The sequence below is a fragment of the Schistocerca americana genome, chromosome 8, assembly GCF_021461395.2.
Source record: "Schistocerca americana isolate TAMUIC-IGC-003095 chromosome 8, iqSchAmer2.1, whole genome shotgun sequence".
Lineage (NCBI taxonomy): Eukaryota > Metazoa > Arthropoda > Insecta > Orthoptera > Acrididae > Schistocerca > Schistocerca americana.
The window spans coordinates 488,637,328-488,654,561 of NC_060126.1; the positions used below are offsets into that span (position 1 = coordinate 488,637,328).

At 42.5% G+C, this 17,234-nt stretch overlaps 1 protein-coding gene across 2 annotated transcripts in view; it reads right to left on the bottom strand.

The window, feature by feature from the left end:
* Positions 1 to 2,985: 2,985 nt before the first annotated feature.
* The window catches only part of LOC124544605 (retinitis pigmentosa 1-like 1 protein), an 89,468-nt gene continuing 75,219 nt past the window's right edge, over positions 2,986 to 17,234 (bottom strand). For both annotated transcript variants that reach the window (XM_047123197.1, XM_047123196.1), the window contains exons 4-5: positions 13,186 to 13,368; positions 2,986 to 3,833 (exon numbers count right to left, since the gene is read on the bottom strand). In XM_047123197.1, the coding sequence (XP_046979153.1) occupies positions 3,594 to 3,833; positions 13,186 to 13,368 (423 nt within the window). In that variant the 3' untranslated portion in view covers positions 2,986 to 3,593. The remainder of the gene's footprint in view (positions 3,834 to 13,185; positions 13,369 to 17,234) is intronic.

Sequence of the window (17,234 nt, forward strand, 5' to 3'; positions counted from 1 at the left end):
GTGATCTCTCAAAGGCCTTTGATTGCGTAAATCATGGAATTCTTTTAGATAAGCTAAATCATTATGCGTTGAGTGGGGCAGTGCACAAATGGTTTAATTCATACTTAACTGGAAGAATGCAGAAAGTTGAAATAAGTGGTTCATGTAATGTTAAAACAACAGCTGATTCCTCAAACTGGGGGGGGGGGGGGGGGGAGGGCTATCAAGTATAGGGTCCCACAGGGTTCGGTCTTAGGTCCTTTACTGTTCTTGATATACATTAATGACTTACCATTCCACATTGATGAAGATGCAAAGTCAGTTCTTTTTGCCGATGATACAAGTGTAGTAATAAGATCCAAAAACCAAGAACTGAGTGATGTAATTGTAAATGATGTTTTTCACAAAATTATTAAGTGGTTCTCAGCAAATGGACTGTCTTTAAATTTTGATAAAATACAGTATATACAGTTCCGTATAGTAAATGGCACAACTCCAGTAATAAATATAGACTTTGAACAGAAGTCTGTAGCTAAGGTAGAATTTTCAAAATTTTTAGGTGTGCCCATTGATGAGAGGTTAAACTGGAAGCAACACATTGATCGTCTCCTGCTACGTATGCTATTAGGGTTATTGCAAATTTTGGTGATAAGAATCTCAGTAAATTAGCTTACTATGCCTACTTTCATTCACTGCTTTCGTATGGCATCATATTCTGGGGTAATTCATCATTGAGTAGAAAAGTATTCATTGCTCAAAAACGTGTAATCAGAATAATTGCTGGAGCCCGCCCATGGTCATCCTGCAGAGATCTATTTAAGGATCTAGGAATCCTCACGGTAACCTCACAGTATATATATTCACGTATGAAATTTGTTGTTAATAATCCAACCCAGTTCAAAAGTAATAGCAGTGTGCATAGCTATAACACCAGGAGAAAGGATGATCTTCACTGTGCAGTGTTAAGTCTGACTTTGGCACAGAAAGGGGTAAATTATGCTGCCACAAAAGTCTTTGGTCGCCTACCAAACAGCATTTAAAATTAAATTATAAGACTTTCTAGATGACACCTCCTTCCACTCATTGGATGAAATTTTAGATATAAATTAAGGGGAAAAACTTAAACATTAGTGTCATGCAATGTTTTGTGTAATGTAATATCTTGTACAGACATCTTTTATTAACCTGACACGTTCCACATCATTACGAAGTGTCGTATTCATGGCCTATGGAACAAGTATTAATCTAATCTAATCATGTTATTGCTGTCATTATCACTAAACAGTGACCATTCTTTTTTTCTTTATTGTGATTTCATTCCCCTACCCCACATGGGTAGGGGAGGGCTGGCAGTAACACAGTCCGCAGATCTTCAGTTGAGTGACATGACAACAAAAGGAGAAAACTATACAAATAAAAAGACAAAAGGGGGACATAGAAACAGAATAAGTGGAGACAATGACCATTCGTCCTGGGACACCCTTTATAAAGCTCTTCATCGTCCTCACACAAGGCATGAGTTATTAGTGAAAACAGGAATGATGTCACTTCATTTGCGTATTTTTTCACAGTGCATTCAGGAGGAGCATAAAAGAAAAATGGCTTTCCTGTGTGAAGAATATCGATACTGATCGAATACATCAGAAGTTGCCACCCAACATATACATCATTGGTTGCTGTATTTGGTAAAGGTACATTTTTTGCAAAGTCTATGTAGATAGCGACCTTATTGTTGTTTCCTTGCCTCGAGTTCATTGGGGGGGGGGGGGAGTGACTGCATCAGTATTCTGTTTGTTCTGCCCTCTTGTGTCTGGATGAGTAATCACTGATTTGTCTGCTCCTCTCCCTTGAAAAATTGACGTAACTGGTTCTTTCCCCTTACAGAAAATCTCTGGAAATATTTAGGATTTTTTTTCTCTTTTAGCCTTTTAACATTCACGTATGATCAGTCTGAATTGGACTGTAGCTGTAACTCGGTTTCGAGAAAAGAGTGACTTACCTGGCATTTTTTCCACTGACCCTTTACGCTTGTTTTCAGTCATTGAAACCTGCACTGTCAAAGGTCATTTACCTCCACTTTAAAGTGGGTGTATCTCCCTTGGAATTCATTGCCGGCCATGTATCCGTATGATATTTCTTCCTCCTTAACATCTCAGGGACCATTACGTGCAGTTTGCTACCATTTCGCAAAATCACCCTGTATAAATAATGTTAGGTAATGGGAGATATTGAGGCGCTGAGAGTACAAAAGGAGATACAAATGGTATTTCACAAAAAAAGATCTAAATACAAATTTGGTAAGCGAAAGTGTGGATCTATTCTGAGTAAAAGAAGTACAAGCGATTTGTTGCATATACAGGCACTCTGTGATGACGAAGTTTAAGCTCGAAGCCAATGCCTGGGCTGCATTTGTGATACAAGCAGTACAAGCGAATTGTCGAACAGAAGGAGAACTGCTGATACCTGTAATGAAGTTTCTAGTACGTATTTTTTTAAAAGTACAGCAATAGCCTAATGTGTGTGCTTTCAAGAGTACTTATGGTAATATTTGATGCATGTTTAAACAGGCCATGTTTTCAAATACTGGATTTATATCTTGAGGCAAAATCGACATTCTGACACACTAGACCACAAGGTCCTTGACCCTGGTGATACATACCGCTTATTGAATTTGATAAGGATTTTGGTCTGTCTGAAAAGGCAAATGAACACTTCCGGAGCGCTGAGGTCACCAGCCACCCCTCCCTGCGCCGTGGCAAAGAAAGGCTGTATTTTGCATATAGCCAGGCCGATAGCCCGGTCATGAGCCTGTACCACAGGCGTTAAGTTGATTTTAGTCTCCCACAGAGAGAATGGCTGTCCTAGTTACGACTTCTTCACAGATCTTTACATCACATGCTACCCTTTCACTGAGCGCCGTTGTTGGTATCTTCTTTTATTAGTCTTCGTTAGTGGATGAAGGAGAATAATTTACATATTTCAATGAATACTCAATGCAATAGCAGGTAATGAATAAATCGCAATTTATTGTCTTCTTGAAGTAGATTCTCAGATCTTAAAATGAAATGACATTAGAAACGCTGACTGCCAAAGTTTTGAAAGACGAAACAGCATTGTTTGCCTCATGATACTTATTTTAAATACAATTGTACGGATATTTTCACCATTATCTCTTGAATATTCTTTCTTTTGTCTACTGCCTATTGTTCAAAATAGGATACTGTGAAACACAAAAGAAAATACAATATTGTATCAAATATTAATGGCATGTATAAGAAATATCCAAGAAAGTCAGGAAACATTCCCCCATCTCGTGATGTTATGCTATGCATATTGGAAACAATTTGAATGCGTCCATGCAGTTACTGCAGCCATACTGCTACCTCAATACCAAACATATCAGTCACGAATAAGGGGTGAAGCTTATTTTCAAAGTGTGGAATAGCAAAAGGCGTACGAAGAAATTCTCCACTTTGAATTTTTGTCTCCATAAAGAGTTCTTCACTGTGGTTCGTATTACACTCCACCCAATCTTCTGAGAGCTTACATTCCAGCCCTCTCGCTGACGGTGTGTGGAGGACGGAGCGAAACTCGCGTCGTCACGGGTGCTGCCCTCAGACGGAGGGAGCTGGAAGCGGGAGGTTCGCCGACTGTGGGGGACCAGCGCTGGCGTCATCGTCGCTGACGCTGCCGCTGGCCTTGGCGCTGACGTCAGAGGCCGGCTTCGGCCCCACGTGGAAGACGACTGGGGACAGCTGCACTTCCTCCGTGTCCTCCGAGGCGGCCCGGCGCTCGCGCGCTCCGTGCTCCTGGGGGCGGTAGGAGCCGTCGTCGGCCGCCTCCGTGCCCTCGTCCTGTAACAGTGAGCGCAGGTTTTACTGCCGCAGCTGCAGGCGCTCCACTCCACCCATCATACACTCTGGAAGTCGCAAAAGCTCCATCAAATTCCATCATATCCAGTTTACATCCTTGAGCAACAAGTATCTTCTTTAGATAAGCTCTTTTCAAAATCCAGGCTATGCTATTGGATGAACTACTTGCAGATTCAGGCTACAAGACTTTTACCTAATAATTTACGAACCAACCGTAGCTTGTGAACTAGCATACAGAGCCAACATAATAAGCATCCGAAAGAAAGCCTACAGCAGACTACATTACTGGTTGAACATCTTGTAACACCATAGCTTAGACACTATGTTCCTTTTGTTGATTCATTTAGTTTTCTACTTTGTTCAACATCCCATCGTTGAACTTCTATAATTAGTGTACGGTTAATTCGATACTGTAATGAAGTATAATCTCTGTAATGATATGTTTTGTCTTTCTTACATAATCTCTTTGGGTATCTTTAAAATTAAATAATTTTATTTAAATAATTTTTTGTAGAAGTGTCAATATGTGCAAATGTTCTGTTTTAATTAACAAGTTTGGTTACTGTTATGTAAACTGCTGATCCTCCCTTAGGGTTCTTAGTTATCCTGTATGTAAAAGCTGTTGTGGTTCCCCTCTGGAACGGAACTTAGTAGCGCACGCAAGTTGTGGTTGGCCTAAGTAGGAAAGGTGGAACAATAGTCAGTTGGGGACGAGCTACCAAACTGTGCACTGCCCAAGTAAAACTTGTATATTGTGCTGGTTCCGAGAGAGGCTTTTCCTGCCGCTTTCCTATGCCTCGGATGGGTGGATAAAGAGCTGGAACTATTCTGGAATTGATGTCTATCATCGCCACCAAGAAATGACAGAGTCCTGCAATTCTACCTGCAAATCCACCTATCAACATGCAGTTGCCACCACATTGCGCAATCACTGTAATGGAACACTATAGTCATGTACACTGAAGGATCAGCTTACTGGATGTCTTAGTGTTCACAAATACAAGGTAACTTATAACTGAATTTATGTACCTACCTTGATTTTTTTTTCCTATCACAACACCTCTCAGGTTCCTCTCCATTTGAACTATGATTACCGAGTGTCCTAGTTTGTGGAAAAAATGAAAGCCTCAAAGCCAAATAGTTAATTAAATAATGTTGTTTGATCTTCGGTAAGAAGGGAGTATTCAGATTTACTGTGGATTTAGTGAAATTGTGGGAGGTAGTAAATGTAGTCTTGTGAAAGTCTCCCAGTGATGGAAACAGTCCAATTTAAAGTTCTTTTAGAGTTTGGAAGTCACTTATTTAATCATTTACTTGAAACTAGAAGACTGTAGTAATAAAGACAATTTGCTGTTTCTTTTAAAAACTAAAAGTTCTTAAAACTGAGGCTTATAAAGTTTTACTTAGTTAATGATCATAGTTCTGCCTGTAGTAAATTTTAAAAGGTGAATCAGTTTCTTGTAAATTTGTCAACATTGAGTCTCACTGCAGTAAAAGTCGTGAATTGCAGTTGTGGAAAGTTGGATGCTTGCTAAGCACTTGTTTCTTTTTGGTATTGAAAGTGCATATTAATAGTGTAATAAGATCCACAGGTTATCCTTTACCACTATTTATGAAAACAATAATTTCCTTATTCAAAAGACAGTGAGAAGTAACCTGTTAGTGAATTCCATTTAACTTTCATGCTAAATAGACTAGTATTTAGTTGAGAGATATTTGACCTGTGACCATTTCATAATTTTGCAGTGAATTACATTTATAATTTTAGGTCAGCTAGGAAAATGTTTGAACAATAATACTGAAACTATGTACAATTAATGATTCTGCAGTGAACATTAATAGTAATGTTATGAAGACCATTCAGTTTGAATAAGCCCTATAAGTAATAGTGTGTTTCGTTATCTGTTATATTTATGCAAATAGTTTGTTCTGCTCTGTCAGCTCAAATCTTACCGTCAACATATGCAGGTTTCAGAGTTCATTGCACTCGCGTGTAGCAAAGTATAGGTTGTGTTTGCCCGTTAAGGTTACTCATACTTAATTTCTTGAACAAGAACGTCAATCATCCTCTTGCCTAATCAGGCTAGCGACCGTTTTCCTTGTTTTTGAACAGTGTAGACAGGCAAAAATATTGTTTGTTACTGTTCGAATATTTACGTAATTCTGACTTTCATTTCCGATAAGCCTTTTTTCCGTTGGGTACAACACGGTCAACCTAACAAAATTCCTCTCAGAGGGTAACACTACTCTGTTGCATTATACCATAATTGTTGTAATAAGATAGTTTTATTTCACAACCTGCCTCCAGCTTCGAGGTTATGGTATAGCTGTAGCAGACGCCAGGGTTATACGTGGCTTTTTCCGTGACAGGACTATTTGTTCTGTTGGGGCATACTACGTAATGATTCAAACTTGGTATTTGATTACATAAGCTACGTAAATGCAGTTGCAGTGTTATAATCTCTCCGTCAATATCCATCTGTACATAGACTTCATCCAAACCTTCCTGTCCTATAGCAATACCCTCAATATTTGTTCCAACCACCTTCAGTCAATCCTTTCATGCAATTGAATACAATACGTTCAATTGATCTACCAGAACCCATACTCCTCTGTCTGAATTCCATGCTAAGTTATACAATCTCTGTCCCTCCTCACCCATATAGAATACCTACAAATGTGATACACATCCTGCATACTTTGTACAAAAAAATCAATCGTTACCTCTGTAGTTACCAATTTTTGCAAGTTATTGTGAGTTGACGATAAATAAAAAGGAGTTTTCTAACATCGTCAGTGTACAATCGCTCTTTTCAATACTTTAGAGATTTCAAATATATTTTATCATTTTAATGTTTTTAAAACTATCCTACTAACTTTTTATAACAGGTTGGTGCAAAAGTTAGTAGCGTTTTTGTTTTGCTTGTTAGCACTCTCGTTGTTACGGGTTTATTTATCGATTGTCATTACTGATTTGTAGTTCACTTTTGCTATCTGAGGTTATTACGTATTGTCACTTTGCCATTTGGAGATAGCGAGTGGAACTGTGGATGCTACAACATAAAGAGCCAAGTAGAGAGGTCGGAATATTTCCGAAATAGTCTTCTGTATGAGTTCAGCAGAGATGTGAGAGTAGTGGAGGCGGCAAGAAAAATTTGTGTCATGTATGGGGATAATTCCATTGGAGAGAGCACGTCAACAAAATGGTTTTCTCGTTTTAAGGAGGATGGTTTTGGCATCTCCTCATACAGGGAGACCACCGGGGTTTGATGAAGATCGTTTAAACGCACTAATCCACAATTATCGACGTCAGTGTACTAGAGACCTGCCAGATGTGATGAACTGTGATCATTCGCGCGACATTTGCAAGCAATGGGGAAGGTTCAAAAAAAGATGTACGGGCACCTCATGCTCTAAGTCGAAAACACGAAAATCGACATGGGCCATTGTTATCCAGTATCATTACTGGGGATGAGAAATAAATTGTATCTTTAAGCTAACATAACGAAAAGAAAGGCATGGTCGAGCCCAAACAGAGCAGCAAGCTAACATAATGACAGAAAGAAATGGTCGAGCCCAAACAAACAACTCCCCATACAAAGACACGCGCACATCCACAAAAGATAATGTTATGCATCTGGTGTAACCATTGTTGCTGACATTTATTGTCAACAACTGATACGTCTTGCAGACTAAATCCAAGAACAACTACCAGGAAGACTGTGTCACGTGATGATACTGCACGATAACGCCCGCTCGTATTCTGCTAGACTGGACCGACAAATACCGCTATACGGGAGATGGGTTGGGAAGTCATTTTGACCTAACATGGGTCAACGAGTTCATTGCCTCAAAACCACGTGATACCTACAGTCGTGGAATCGAGAAGTTACCCCAACGTTGGCAGATTGTCGTAGACAGTGAAGGAGAATATACAGGGTGATTCAAAAAGAATACCACAACTTTAGGAATTTAAAACTCTGCAACGACAAAAAGCAGAGCTAAGCACTATCTGTCGGCGAATTAAGGGAGCTATAAAGTTTCATTTAGTTGTACATTTGTTCGCTTGAGGCGCTGTTGACTAGGCGTCAGCGTCAGTTGATGCTAAGATGGCGACCGCTCAACAGAAAGCTTTTTGTGTTATTGAGTACGGCAGAAGTGAATCGACGACAGTTGTTCAGCGTGCATTTCGAACGAAGTATGGTGTTAACCCTCCTGATAGGTGGTGTATTAAACGTTGGTATAAACAGTTTACAGAGAATGGGTGTTTGTGCAAAGGGAAAAGTTCTGGACGGCCGATAACGAGTGATGAAAATGTAGCACGCATCCAGCAAGCATTTCTTCGCAGCCCAGGAAAATCGACTCGCAGAGCTAGCAGAGAGCTGCAAATTCCACAATCGACTGTATGGAGAGTCCTACGAAAAAGGTTAGTTATGAAACCTTATCGTCTGAAATTGGTTCAAGCACTGTCTGCAGCTGATAAGATTAAAAGAATCGATTTCTGTGATTTTATCCTTGCTCAAATGGAAACAGATGAATCTTTCGTTTCAAAGATTGTGTTTAGTGATGAAGCAACTTTCCACACTAACGGGAAAGTCAACCGTCACAATGTCTGTATATGGGGCACTGAGAATCCGCGGGAAACAACTCAGTATGAACGTGACTCGCCTAAGGTGAACGTTTTCTGTGCCATTTCAGCCAATAAAGTTTTTGGTCCCTTTTTCTTCGAAGGTGCTACTGTAACTGGACTACAGTATCTGGAGATGTTAGAGAATTGGCTGTTCCCTCAGCTCGAACAAGAAGCACAACAATTCATATTTCAGCAGGATGGAGCGCCACCACATTGGCACTTATCTGTCCATAACTACCTGAACGTCAACTACCCGAGGCGATGGATCGGCCGCCAGGCAGCCCGTGACAGAGCACTTCATCACTGGCCTCCAAGAAGCCCTGTTCTTACCCCCTGCGATTTTTTCTTATGGGGGTATGTTAAGGATATGGTGTTTCGGCCACCTCTCCCAGCCACCATTGATGATTTGAAACGAGAAATAACAGCAGCTATCCAAACTGTTACGCCTGATATGCTACAGAGAGTGTGGAACCAGTTGGAGTATCGGGTTGATATTTCTCGTGTGTCTGGAGGGGGCCATATTGCACATCTCTGAACTTGTTTTTGAGTGAAAAAAAGCCTTTTTAAATACTCTTTGTAATGATGTATAACAGAAGGTTATATTATGTTTCTTTCATTAAATACACATTTTTAAAGTTGTGGTATTCTTTTTGAATTACCCTGTATTATTGATGACTAACGTCTCTGACAAGTGTATCTGTTGTGTTTATTAAACTTAGGGAAGGGCGCTACGGACTTTTGCACCAATCTGATAAATTCTCCTGGCTGAAGAACGACAATATACAGCAGGCAGTTCAGACAGAGGGAATGAAATAATAATAACCCTTTGGCATTAGGAGTTGTTGTTGCAAGTAGCATCAATGGCTATAGGCAAACAGGCCCGGGCCAGTCTTCCCACCAATAACCGAGAAATGTTTCAGATGTACATCAACGTACTTCAACCCGTTCTAAACATATGCGTATGTCAGTAAAATAGGCATCCGTCTTACTAGTCACTGGCAATCTCCAACTTTGAAATTAATGAAGCAAGTGTTCACTCACATGGTTTGCTGAGTGCCTGGCTTCATAGAGGAAAACGTACATTTCGAAGCAATAACATCCATCTGCGTTACTATGATCGGGATCTCAGAGACAGCTGAACTGAATCTCAGAGATGGAATAAAAGATTCGCCACGGCGATTTTTAGTGGAAATGGAGGGAAATTTGTTGTGCACTTTTCTTCGTCATTAGGACACGAGCCACTGTCTTGCATTAAAACTCAAACATCTCCGAAGTGTCTCATGGTATGAAGGTGAAGTAATATTGACAGTGTAACATGTGTTTTAAAGGAAACCAGTCCGTCATTGACCGAATTTTAAATTTCCCCTTCCTTATTCACTAAAAATATTACGTATAAATTCCACAGAAATTACCCATTTCGGCCGTCACGAGATGTCGTGTGTATCGTGGTTACGAATGCTACACCGGTGGTAATGCAAGGTTTGACGACATGACAAAAGCAGTCACGTGAGACGGTGTACTTACTTACCTGTCATTACAGCAGGGCTCACAGGAGCTGCCCCTAATTCAGTTTCTCATGAATGTATCTCAATACGGAAAGATGTCCATCGTTCAGGACCAAACGTATCAATACATTGACAGGAGTTATAACATGTTTGCGTAAAAACAAATGTAGTGTTTACAGAGAGCATGAAACACTACATGATGTCCAGAGAGTAAAAAAAAAACGCCTTAGCAAAACCATTCTTTAATAGTATATAATACTGTTTTACGACACTTCTTCGCTTAGTAAGTGAACTAATTAAATGAACATAAACTAGCGTTACAAATATTTTACCATCTGATAATTCTTAGCTACAATCATTTACTTTGTGATAAAGCCGCAATGATTTATATGTTTATCACAATTACCATAGTCTGACTTGTTGGTCTAGTGCTAAAGTACGGACCTGGAGACCAAGATCAATGAATCGAATCCCGATCAAGTAACAAAATTTTTGTATCTACCTTTGCGCTAGACTTTACCTCTCAATGATTCGAAGGCATGCCGAGAACTCCACTTCGTACGGATTCCTGTTAAACTGTAGTTATTCATTCTCCAGTGGGATTGCTGCGGTGGGTTAAGGGCGTGCAAGTGCACGAAGTAGCGGCCAGTTGAAAGAAACTGCAAACACGTGCGTGAACAACCCTCTTGAAGGACTCGTAGCGAATCATGCCGTATGAATTACTTTTGTTTTTTATAACTAACTTATTACCCTCAAATTACTTTGAAATATTTTAATTTGTCCCACATCCTTGACTGATGCTTTATTAAGGATCTTTGGAATGAAGCATGTTAGTCTAAGTACACTCCTGGAAATTGAAATAAGAACACCGTGAATTCATTGTCCCAGGAAGGGGAAACTTTATTGACACATTCCTGGGGTCAGATACATCACATGATCACACTGACAGAACCACAGGCACATAGACACAGGCAACAGAGTATGCACAATGTCGGCACTAGTACAGTGTATATCCACCCTTCGCAGCAGTGCAGGCTGCTATTCTCCCATGGAGACGATCGTAGAGATGCTGGATGTAGTCCTGTGGAACGGCTTGCCATGCCATTTCCACCTTGCGCCTCAGTTGGACCAGCGTTCGTGCTGGACGTGCAGACCGCGTGAGACGACGCTTCATCCAGTCCCAAACATGCTCAATGGGGGACAGATCCGGAGATCTTGCTGGCCTGGGTAGTTGACTTACACCTTCTAGAGCACGTTGGGTGGCACGGGATACATGCGGACGTGCATTGTCCTGTTGGAACAGCAAGTTCCCTTGCCGGTCTAGGAATGGTAGAACGATGGGTTCGATGACGGTTTGGATGTACCGTGCAGTATTCAGTGCCCCTCGACGATCACCAGTGTAGGAGATCGCTCCCCACACCATGATGCCAGGTGTTGACCCTGTGTGCCTCGGTCGTATGCAGTCCTGATTGTGGCGCTCACCTGCACGGCGCCAAACACGCATACGACCATCATTGGCACCAAGGCAGAAGCGACTCTCATCGCTGAAGACGACACGTCTCCATTCGTCCCTCCATTCACGCCTGTCGCGACACCACTGGAGGCGGGCTGCACGATGTTGGGGCGTGAGCGGAAGACGGCCTAACGGTGTGCGGGACCGTAGCCCAGCTTCATGGAGACGGTTGCGAATGGTCCTCGCCGATACCCCAGGAGCAACAGTGTCCCTAATTTGCTGGGAAGTGGCGGTGCGGTCCCCTACGGCACTGCGTAGCATCCTACGGTCTTGGCGTGCATCCGTGCGTCGCTGCGGTCCGGTCCCAGGTCGACAGGCACTTGCACCTTCCGCCGACCACTGGCGACAACATCGATGTACTGTGGAGACCTCACGCCCCACGTGTTGAGCAATTCGGCGGTACGTCCACCCGGCCTCCCGCATGCCCACTATACGCCCTCGCTCAAAGCCCGTCAACTGCACATACGGTTCACGTCCACGCTGTCGCGGCATGCTACCAGTGTTAAAGACTGCGATGGAGGTCCGTATGCCACGGCAAACTGGCTGACACTGACGGCGGCGGTGCACAAATGCTGCGCAGCTAGCGCCATTCGACGGCCAACACCGCGGTTCCTGGTGTGTCTACTGTGCCGTGCGTGTGATCATTGCTTGTACAGCCCTCTCGCAGTGTCCGGAGCAAGTATGGTGAGTCTGACACACCGGTGTCAATGTGTTCTTTTTTCCATTTCCAGGAGTGTATATTACTTATTGCGCAAAATTTATATCCTTTGCTAGATGAGTAGTCCATCTGCTCCATCCCGCTTTCTGTCAGTCTCCTTCTGCCACCTCTCTCTGTCCATCTTCTCCCTCCCCCCTTCTCTACATTCATCTCTTCCTGCCCCTCTGTCTGTCCATCTGCTCCTCCTGGCCCTAGTCCTTCTCCATCTGCTCTTTCCCCTCTGTCCTTCACTTTGTTCCCTCTCTCTCTCCGTCTTCTATTCCCTTTCTCTGTCCATTACCTCCTGCCCATTTTCCTGTCCTCCTCCACCCTCTCTTAGTCTATTTCCTCCTCCCCCATAGCTGTGTACTTCTCCTTTTTTCCCCTCCCTGTCTGTCCATCTTTTTTCACCGCAACTCTGTGTACCTCATCACCCCAATAGGAGATTGCTCTTTCTTACTCCCACCATATCTGTTTCCAAATAGTAAGTAATATTTGTGTCAAGTTTCTCTGAAATCGATCCAGTGGTTTAGGAGGAGATGTGGAACATTCATCCACTATTATAATGTGTATTGATTGCATTTCCTGGCATCCACAAAGACGGCAAATTACACCACTTTTCCTTTTTCTTTTCCGTGTCATTACAGGTCTAGTTGAGGGGCAACAAATAAAACACAACTTAATTTTTGGTGACCAGCCACCCAGAAGGCAGAGAGGACTAATCGTCAGCTGGCATAGCGTGAGGTGGCGCAGTGATTAAGAAACCTCACTAGTATTTCAGAGAAAAGGAACACACATTCACGTCAACCCGTACAGAACTAAGCCTCCCGTAGTTTATCTGAGTGGATCAAGGAAATCTTTGGGATTGTTTCTTCCCTTCACTGGTGCAATCCGAGCTTAGGCTGTAACCAGTGACTTCGTTGTCCACCCCCCATTACAAGCTAACCTTTCCCCCTCGCTGCCCCTGTTAGACGTGCCGCGCTACTCACGTGCTGCTCCACGACGTTGTCCCTCCAGTCGGTGCCGTTGTCCGCCCTCTCGTCGTAGTCCTCCGCTGGAGTCTCCGTGTGCTGCTCCGGCCGGTACGAACCGTCGTCCGAGGCCTCCGTAGGCTCCACTGGAGGCGTCACCGAGTTCTGACCGCTGTCCGCCCGCTCGTCGTAGTCCTCCCCCTGCAACCAAAGTGCTACTCGTGTTTCTCCAGCAGACAGGAAATAAAGATACACTACTGGCCATTAAAATTGCTACACCACGAAGATGACGTGCTACAGACGCGAAATTTAATCGACAGGAAGAACAAGCTGTGATATACCAATGATTAGCTTTTCAGAGGATTCACACAAGGTTGGCTCCGGTGGCGACACCTACAACGTGCTGACATGAGGAAAGTTTCTAACCGATTTCTCATGCACAAACGGCAGTTGACCGGCGTTGCCTGGTGAAACGTTGTTGTGATGCCTCGTGTAAGGAGGAGAAATGCGTATCATAACGTTTCCGACTTTGATAAAGGTCGGATTGTAGCCTATCGCGATTTCGGTTTATCGTATCGCGACATTGCTGCTAACATTGGTCGAGATCCAGTAACTGCTAGCAGAATGTGGAATCGATGGGTTCAGGAGGGTAATACGGAACGCCGTGCTGGTTCCCAACGGCCTCGTATCACTAGCAGTCGACATGACAGGCATCTTATCCGCATGGCTGTAACGGATCGTGGAGCCACTTCTCGATCCCTGAGTCAACAGATGGGGACGTTTGCAAGACAACAACCATCTGCACGAACAGTTCGACGAATTTTTGCAGCAGCATGGACTATCAGCTCGGAGACCATGGCTGCGATTACCCTTGACGCTGCAGCACAGACAGGAGCGCCTGCGATGGCGTACTCAACGACGAACCTTGGTGCACGAATGGCAAAACGTCATTTTTTCGGATGACTCCAGGTTCTGTTTACAGCATCATGTGGTCGCATACGTGTTTGGCGACATCTCGGTGAACGCACATTGGAAGCGTGTATTCGTCATCGCCATACTGGCGTGTCACCCGGCGTGACGGTATAGGGTGCCATTGGTTACACGTCTCGGTCACATCTTGTTCGCATTAACGGCACTTTTAACAGTGGACGTTACATTTCAGATTTGTTACGACCCGTGCTCTACCCTTCATTCGACCCCTGCAAAACCCTACATTTCATCAGGATAATGCACGATCGCATGTTGCAGGTCCTGTACGGGCCTTTCTGGATAGAGAAAGTGTTCGACTGCAGCCCTGGCCAGCACATTCTCCACATCTCTCACCAATTGAAAACGTCTGGTCAATGGAGGCCGAGCAACTGGCTCGTCGCAGTACGCCAGTCTCTACTCCTGATGAACTGTGGTATCGTGTTGAAGCTGCATGTGCAGCGGTACCTGTACACGCCATCCAAGCTCTGTTTGACTGAATGCCCAGGCGTATCAAGGCTATTATTAGGGCCAGAGGTGGTTGTTCTGGTTACTGATTTCTCAGGATCTATGCACCCAAATTGCGTGAAAATGTAAACACGTCAGTTCTAGAATAATATATTTGTCGAATGAACACCCGTTTATCATCTGCATTTCTTCTTGGAGTAGCAATTTTAATGGCCAGTAGTGTAGCTTAGATACGCGTGTTCAAAATGCACCATGTTTTATATATATTCACAATTTGATACGGGCGATACTAAGACACATCAAGCGCAGATCTATATGGTTTCCCAGGAGGAATGGCTGCTGTATAGATGTATGGTAGGAGCGATAATTTGGAACAAGAAACTTATATTCTGAACGGTTCCGTGACAGAACGCAAATTGTCATCGGTGTGGTCAGCCTGATGTACACATAAATAAAATTTTTCGTAGATGACTCTCTACAGCTGTTAAATATTTTCAAAAGAAAAAAGGCATAGTTGTGCCACCAGCTGTGCAATTGTACGTACATACGACGAAAATATATTTTTGATCCATTGATGTACAATATTTCTCACCAGTGAAGATGGCTGTAATAACAGAAACCGGCAGTGAATCAACATACAGCTGATGGCTCAAATATGCTTTTTCAAAATTATTAGCGTATATTCACCAAGACGATTACACATGTGAAAGAAAAGTGAAGTACTAGACATGCGGTACATTCACGTTAAAAAACCTTTAAAACAGCCTTTGCTGCCTTCGTTCAACACTGACGCAAGTCGTCCCTCAAGGTTTTGTTCTTAGTCCGCTTTTTCTGATCTTTGTTTATGATTTGCTCATCGATGTCAACATTCCAGCAGTTCTTTTTGCGGATGATACATTTGTGCACAAGTTGGATAGGGAAGATACATATGAGCGTACCACCAGTCCCGAAACAAATGTACATTAAGTGTGTTCTATGTCGGATATCATTAAGAAAGAGATTTATGTCCTTATGAAGTTTCTTACTTCAAATGAGCGTTCGTTCCTGCCATATCCCTAAAAACTGGACATTCCTCTTGGGACACACTGTACATTCTAGGATCTGTTCAAGGCTTTCATGGGAAGCTCAGAATTTGTGAATCACAGCTTGCCATCACATATCGTGTAATATGTGATGTATATGAAGGGCTTATATCAATAGTGGTATAAGTCCATTACCTCCACTTTTCTGTCTATAATGCTTCTGAAATAAATGATCCAAACAAACAGAAAGAAATGTTCATCTCTAGCAAGAAGCCATATGCTTGAATATTTCTGGTATCTCAACTGCAGATTTTTCAGCGCTCATTTAACTTTACTATTTTGCATCTCAATATGAACAAAAATGGGCTTGGACCAATATTGAAATAAGTCCTTCATATAGGGATAAACAGTCATGACATCCCAAGGGAGCATAATTCTTACCAACACCCTTAGTGTTCTCAGGTACAGCAGTCCGTCACAAAAAAGAGGAGAGTGTACTCAATGGCTGATGATTATACAGTCCTAACTGAGACAGTCTGTAATGAGTCTGTTTCATTTCCCTTTGTTATATTTTAGGTTCCTTCATTATGTGTCATTCCCACTCACCACTGTTATATTTTTTTACTACATGCACCTACATTTCAGTCTGTTTTGTGCAGGTAGTATGTCACAGCTCGAGAGTAATTGAAAAAAACTAAAATTTCAGAATCATCAAGAGCTGATGATAAGTCTTTATTAACTATCTGTTTCACTCAACTGATAGTCTTTAGTTATCATAAAACGATTTATTGTGTCAGAAAAAAATCATACACTTTACAACAGTCTGTCTGGCAACATTGTTCAAAAAACGGATAGGGCAGCTGGTTTCCTACAACGGCAAAACCTTATTATATATCTCATAGTACTCCAGCATAGTGACTATATCCGCAATCACAACGGATTTGATAGAAATATAGACAGAAACAGTCAGATTATTGAACGTTCTCACATTACTGACAAGGCGAACTGCTTGCTAGGAAACTGAGTGGATCATTGTGTGAAATGACCCAAACCATATCTCTGTTTCACTTATTAAATTGAAGTTATCGTATGTGTAACAGTATAATTTATGTAACATTTATCATTACAGAGCTCACTTCGAAGAATGATCACGACGAAGTAGAACCATAAAACATATGCAGCTTTCAACAGCTTTTGAACGTAATATCAGTTTCAAGTACTCGCATGTAGGCAATTAAACGACATCAAATTGTCCAGCAGCGCGTTGCACCCCTTTTCAACCTGATGCCAGTGGCCATCCTGACTAATAAGCAACCAACCGACAATTGTTGGAATTTTAGGAGAAGGATCCAAGGAGCGTGTATCTGTCACGTTAGTATCCGAGAAGTACTCAATGTGGCAGATGTCAGGTGAACCAAGAAAACGAAGCAATCCTAAAACTATTTTGGCGAGATTTGGATTCGGGGGCGAGCTGCAGTGTCTCGTTCAATGTACACGTGCCTATTGGAAAATGTAGGTGGACAAACAGGAATGCATGGTCAGATAGCAAGTTTCTGTTACAGCACTGCGTCCACACATTAAAGCTGCATGAGCAGCAGTGGGTCTCTGTCA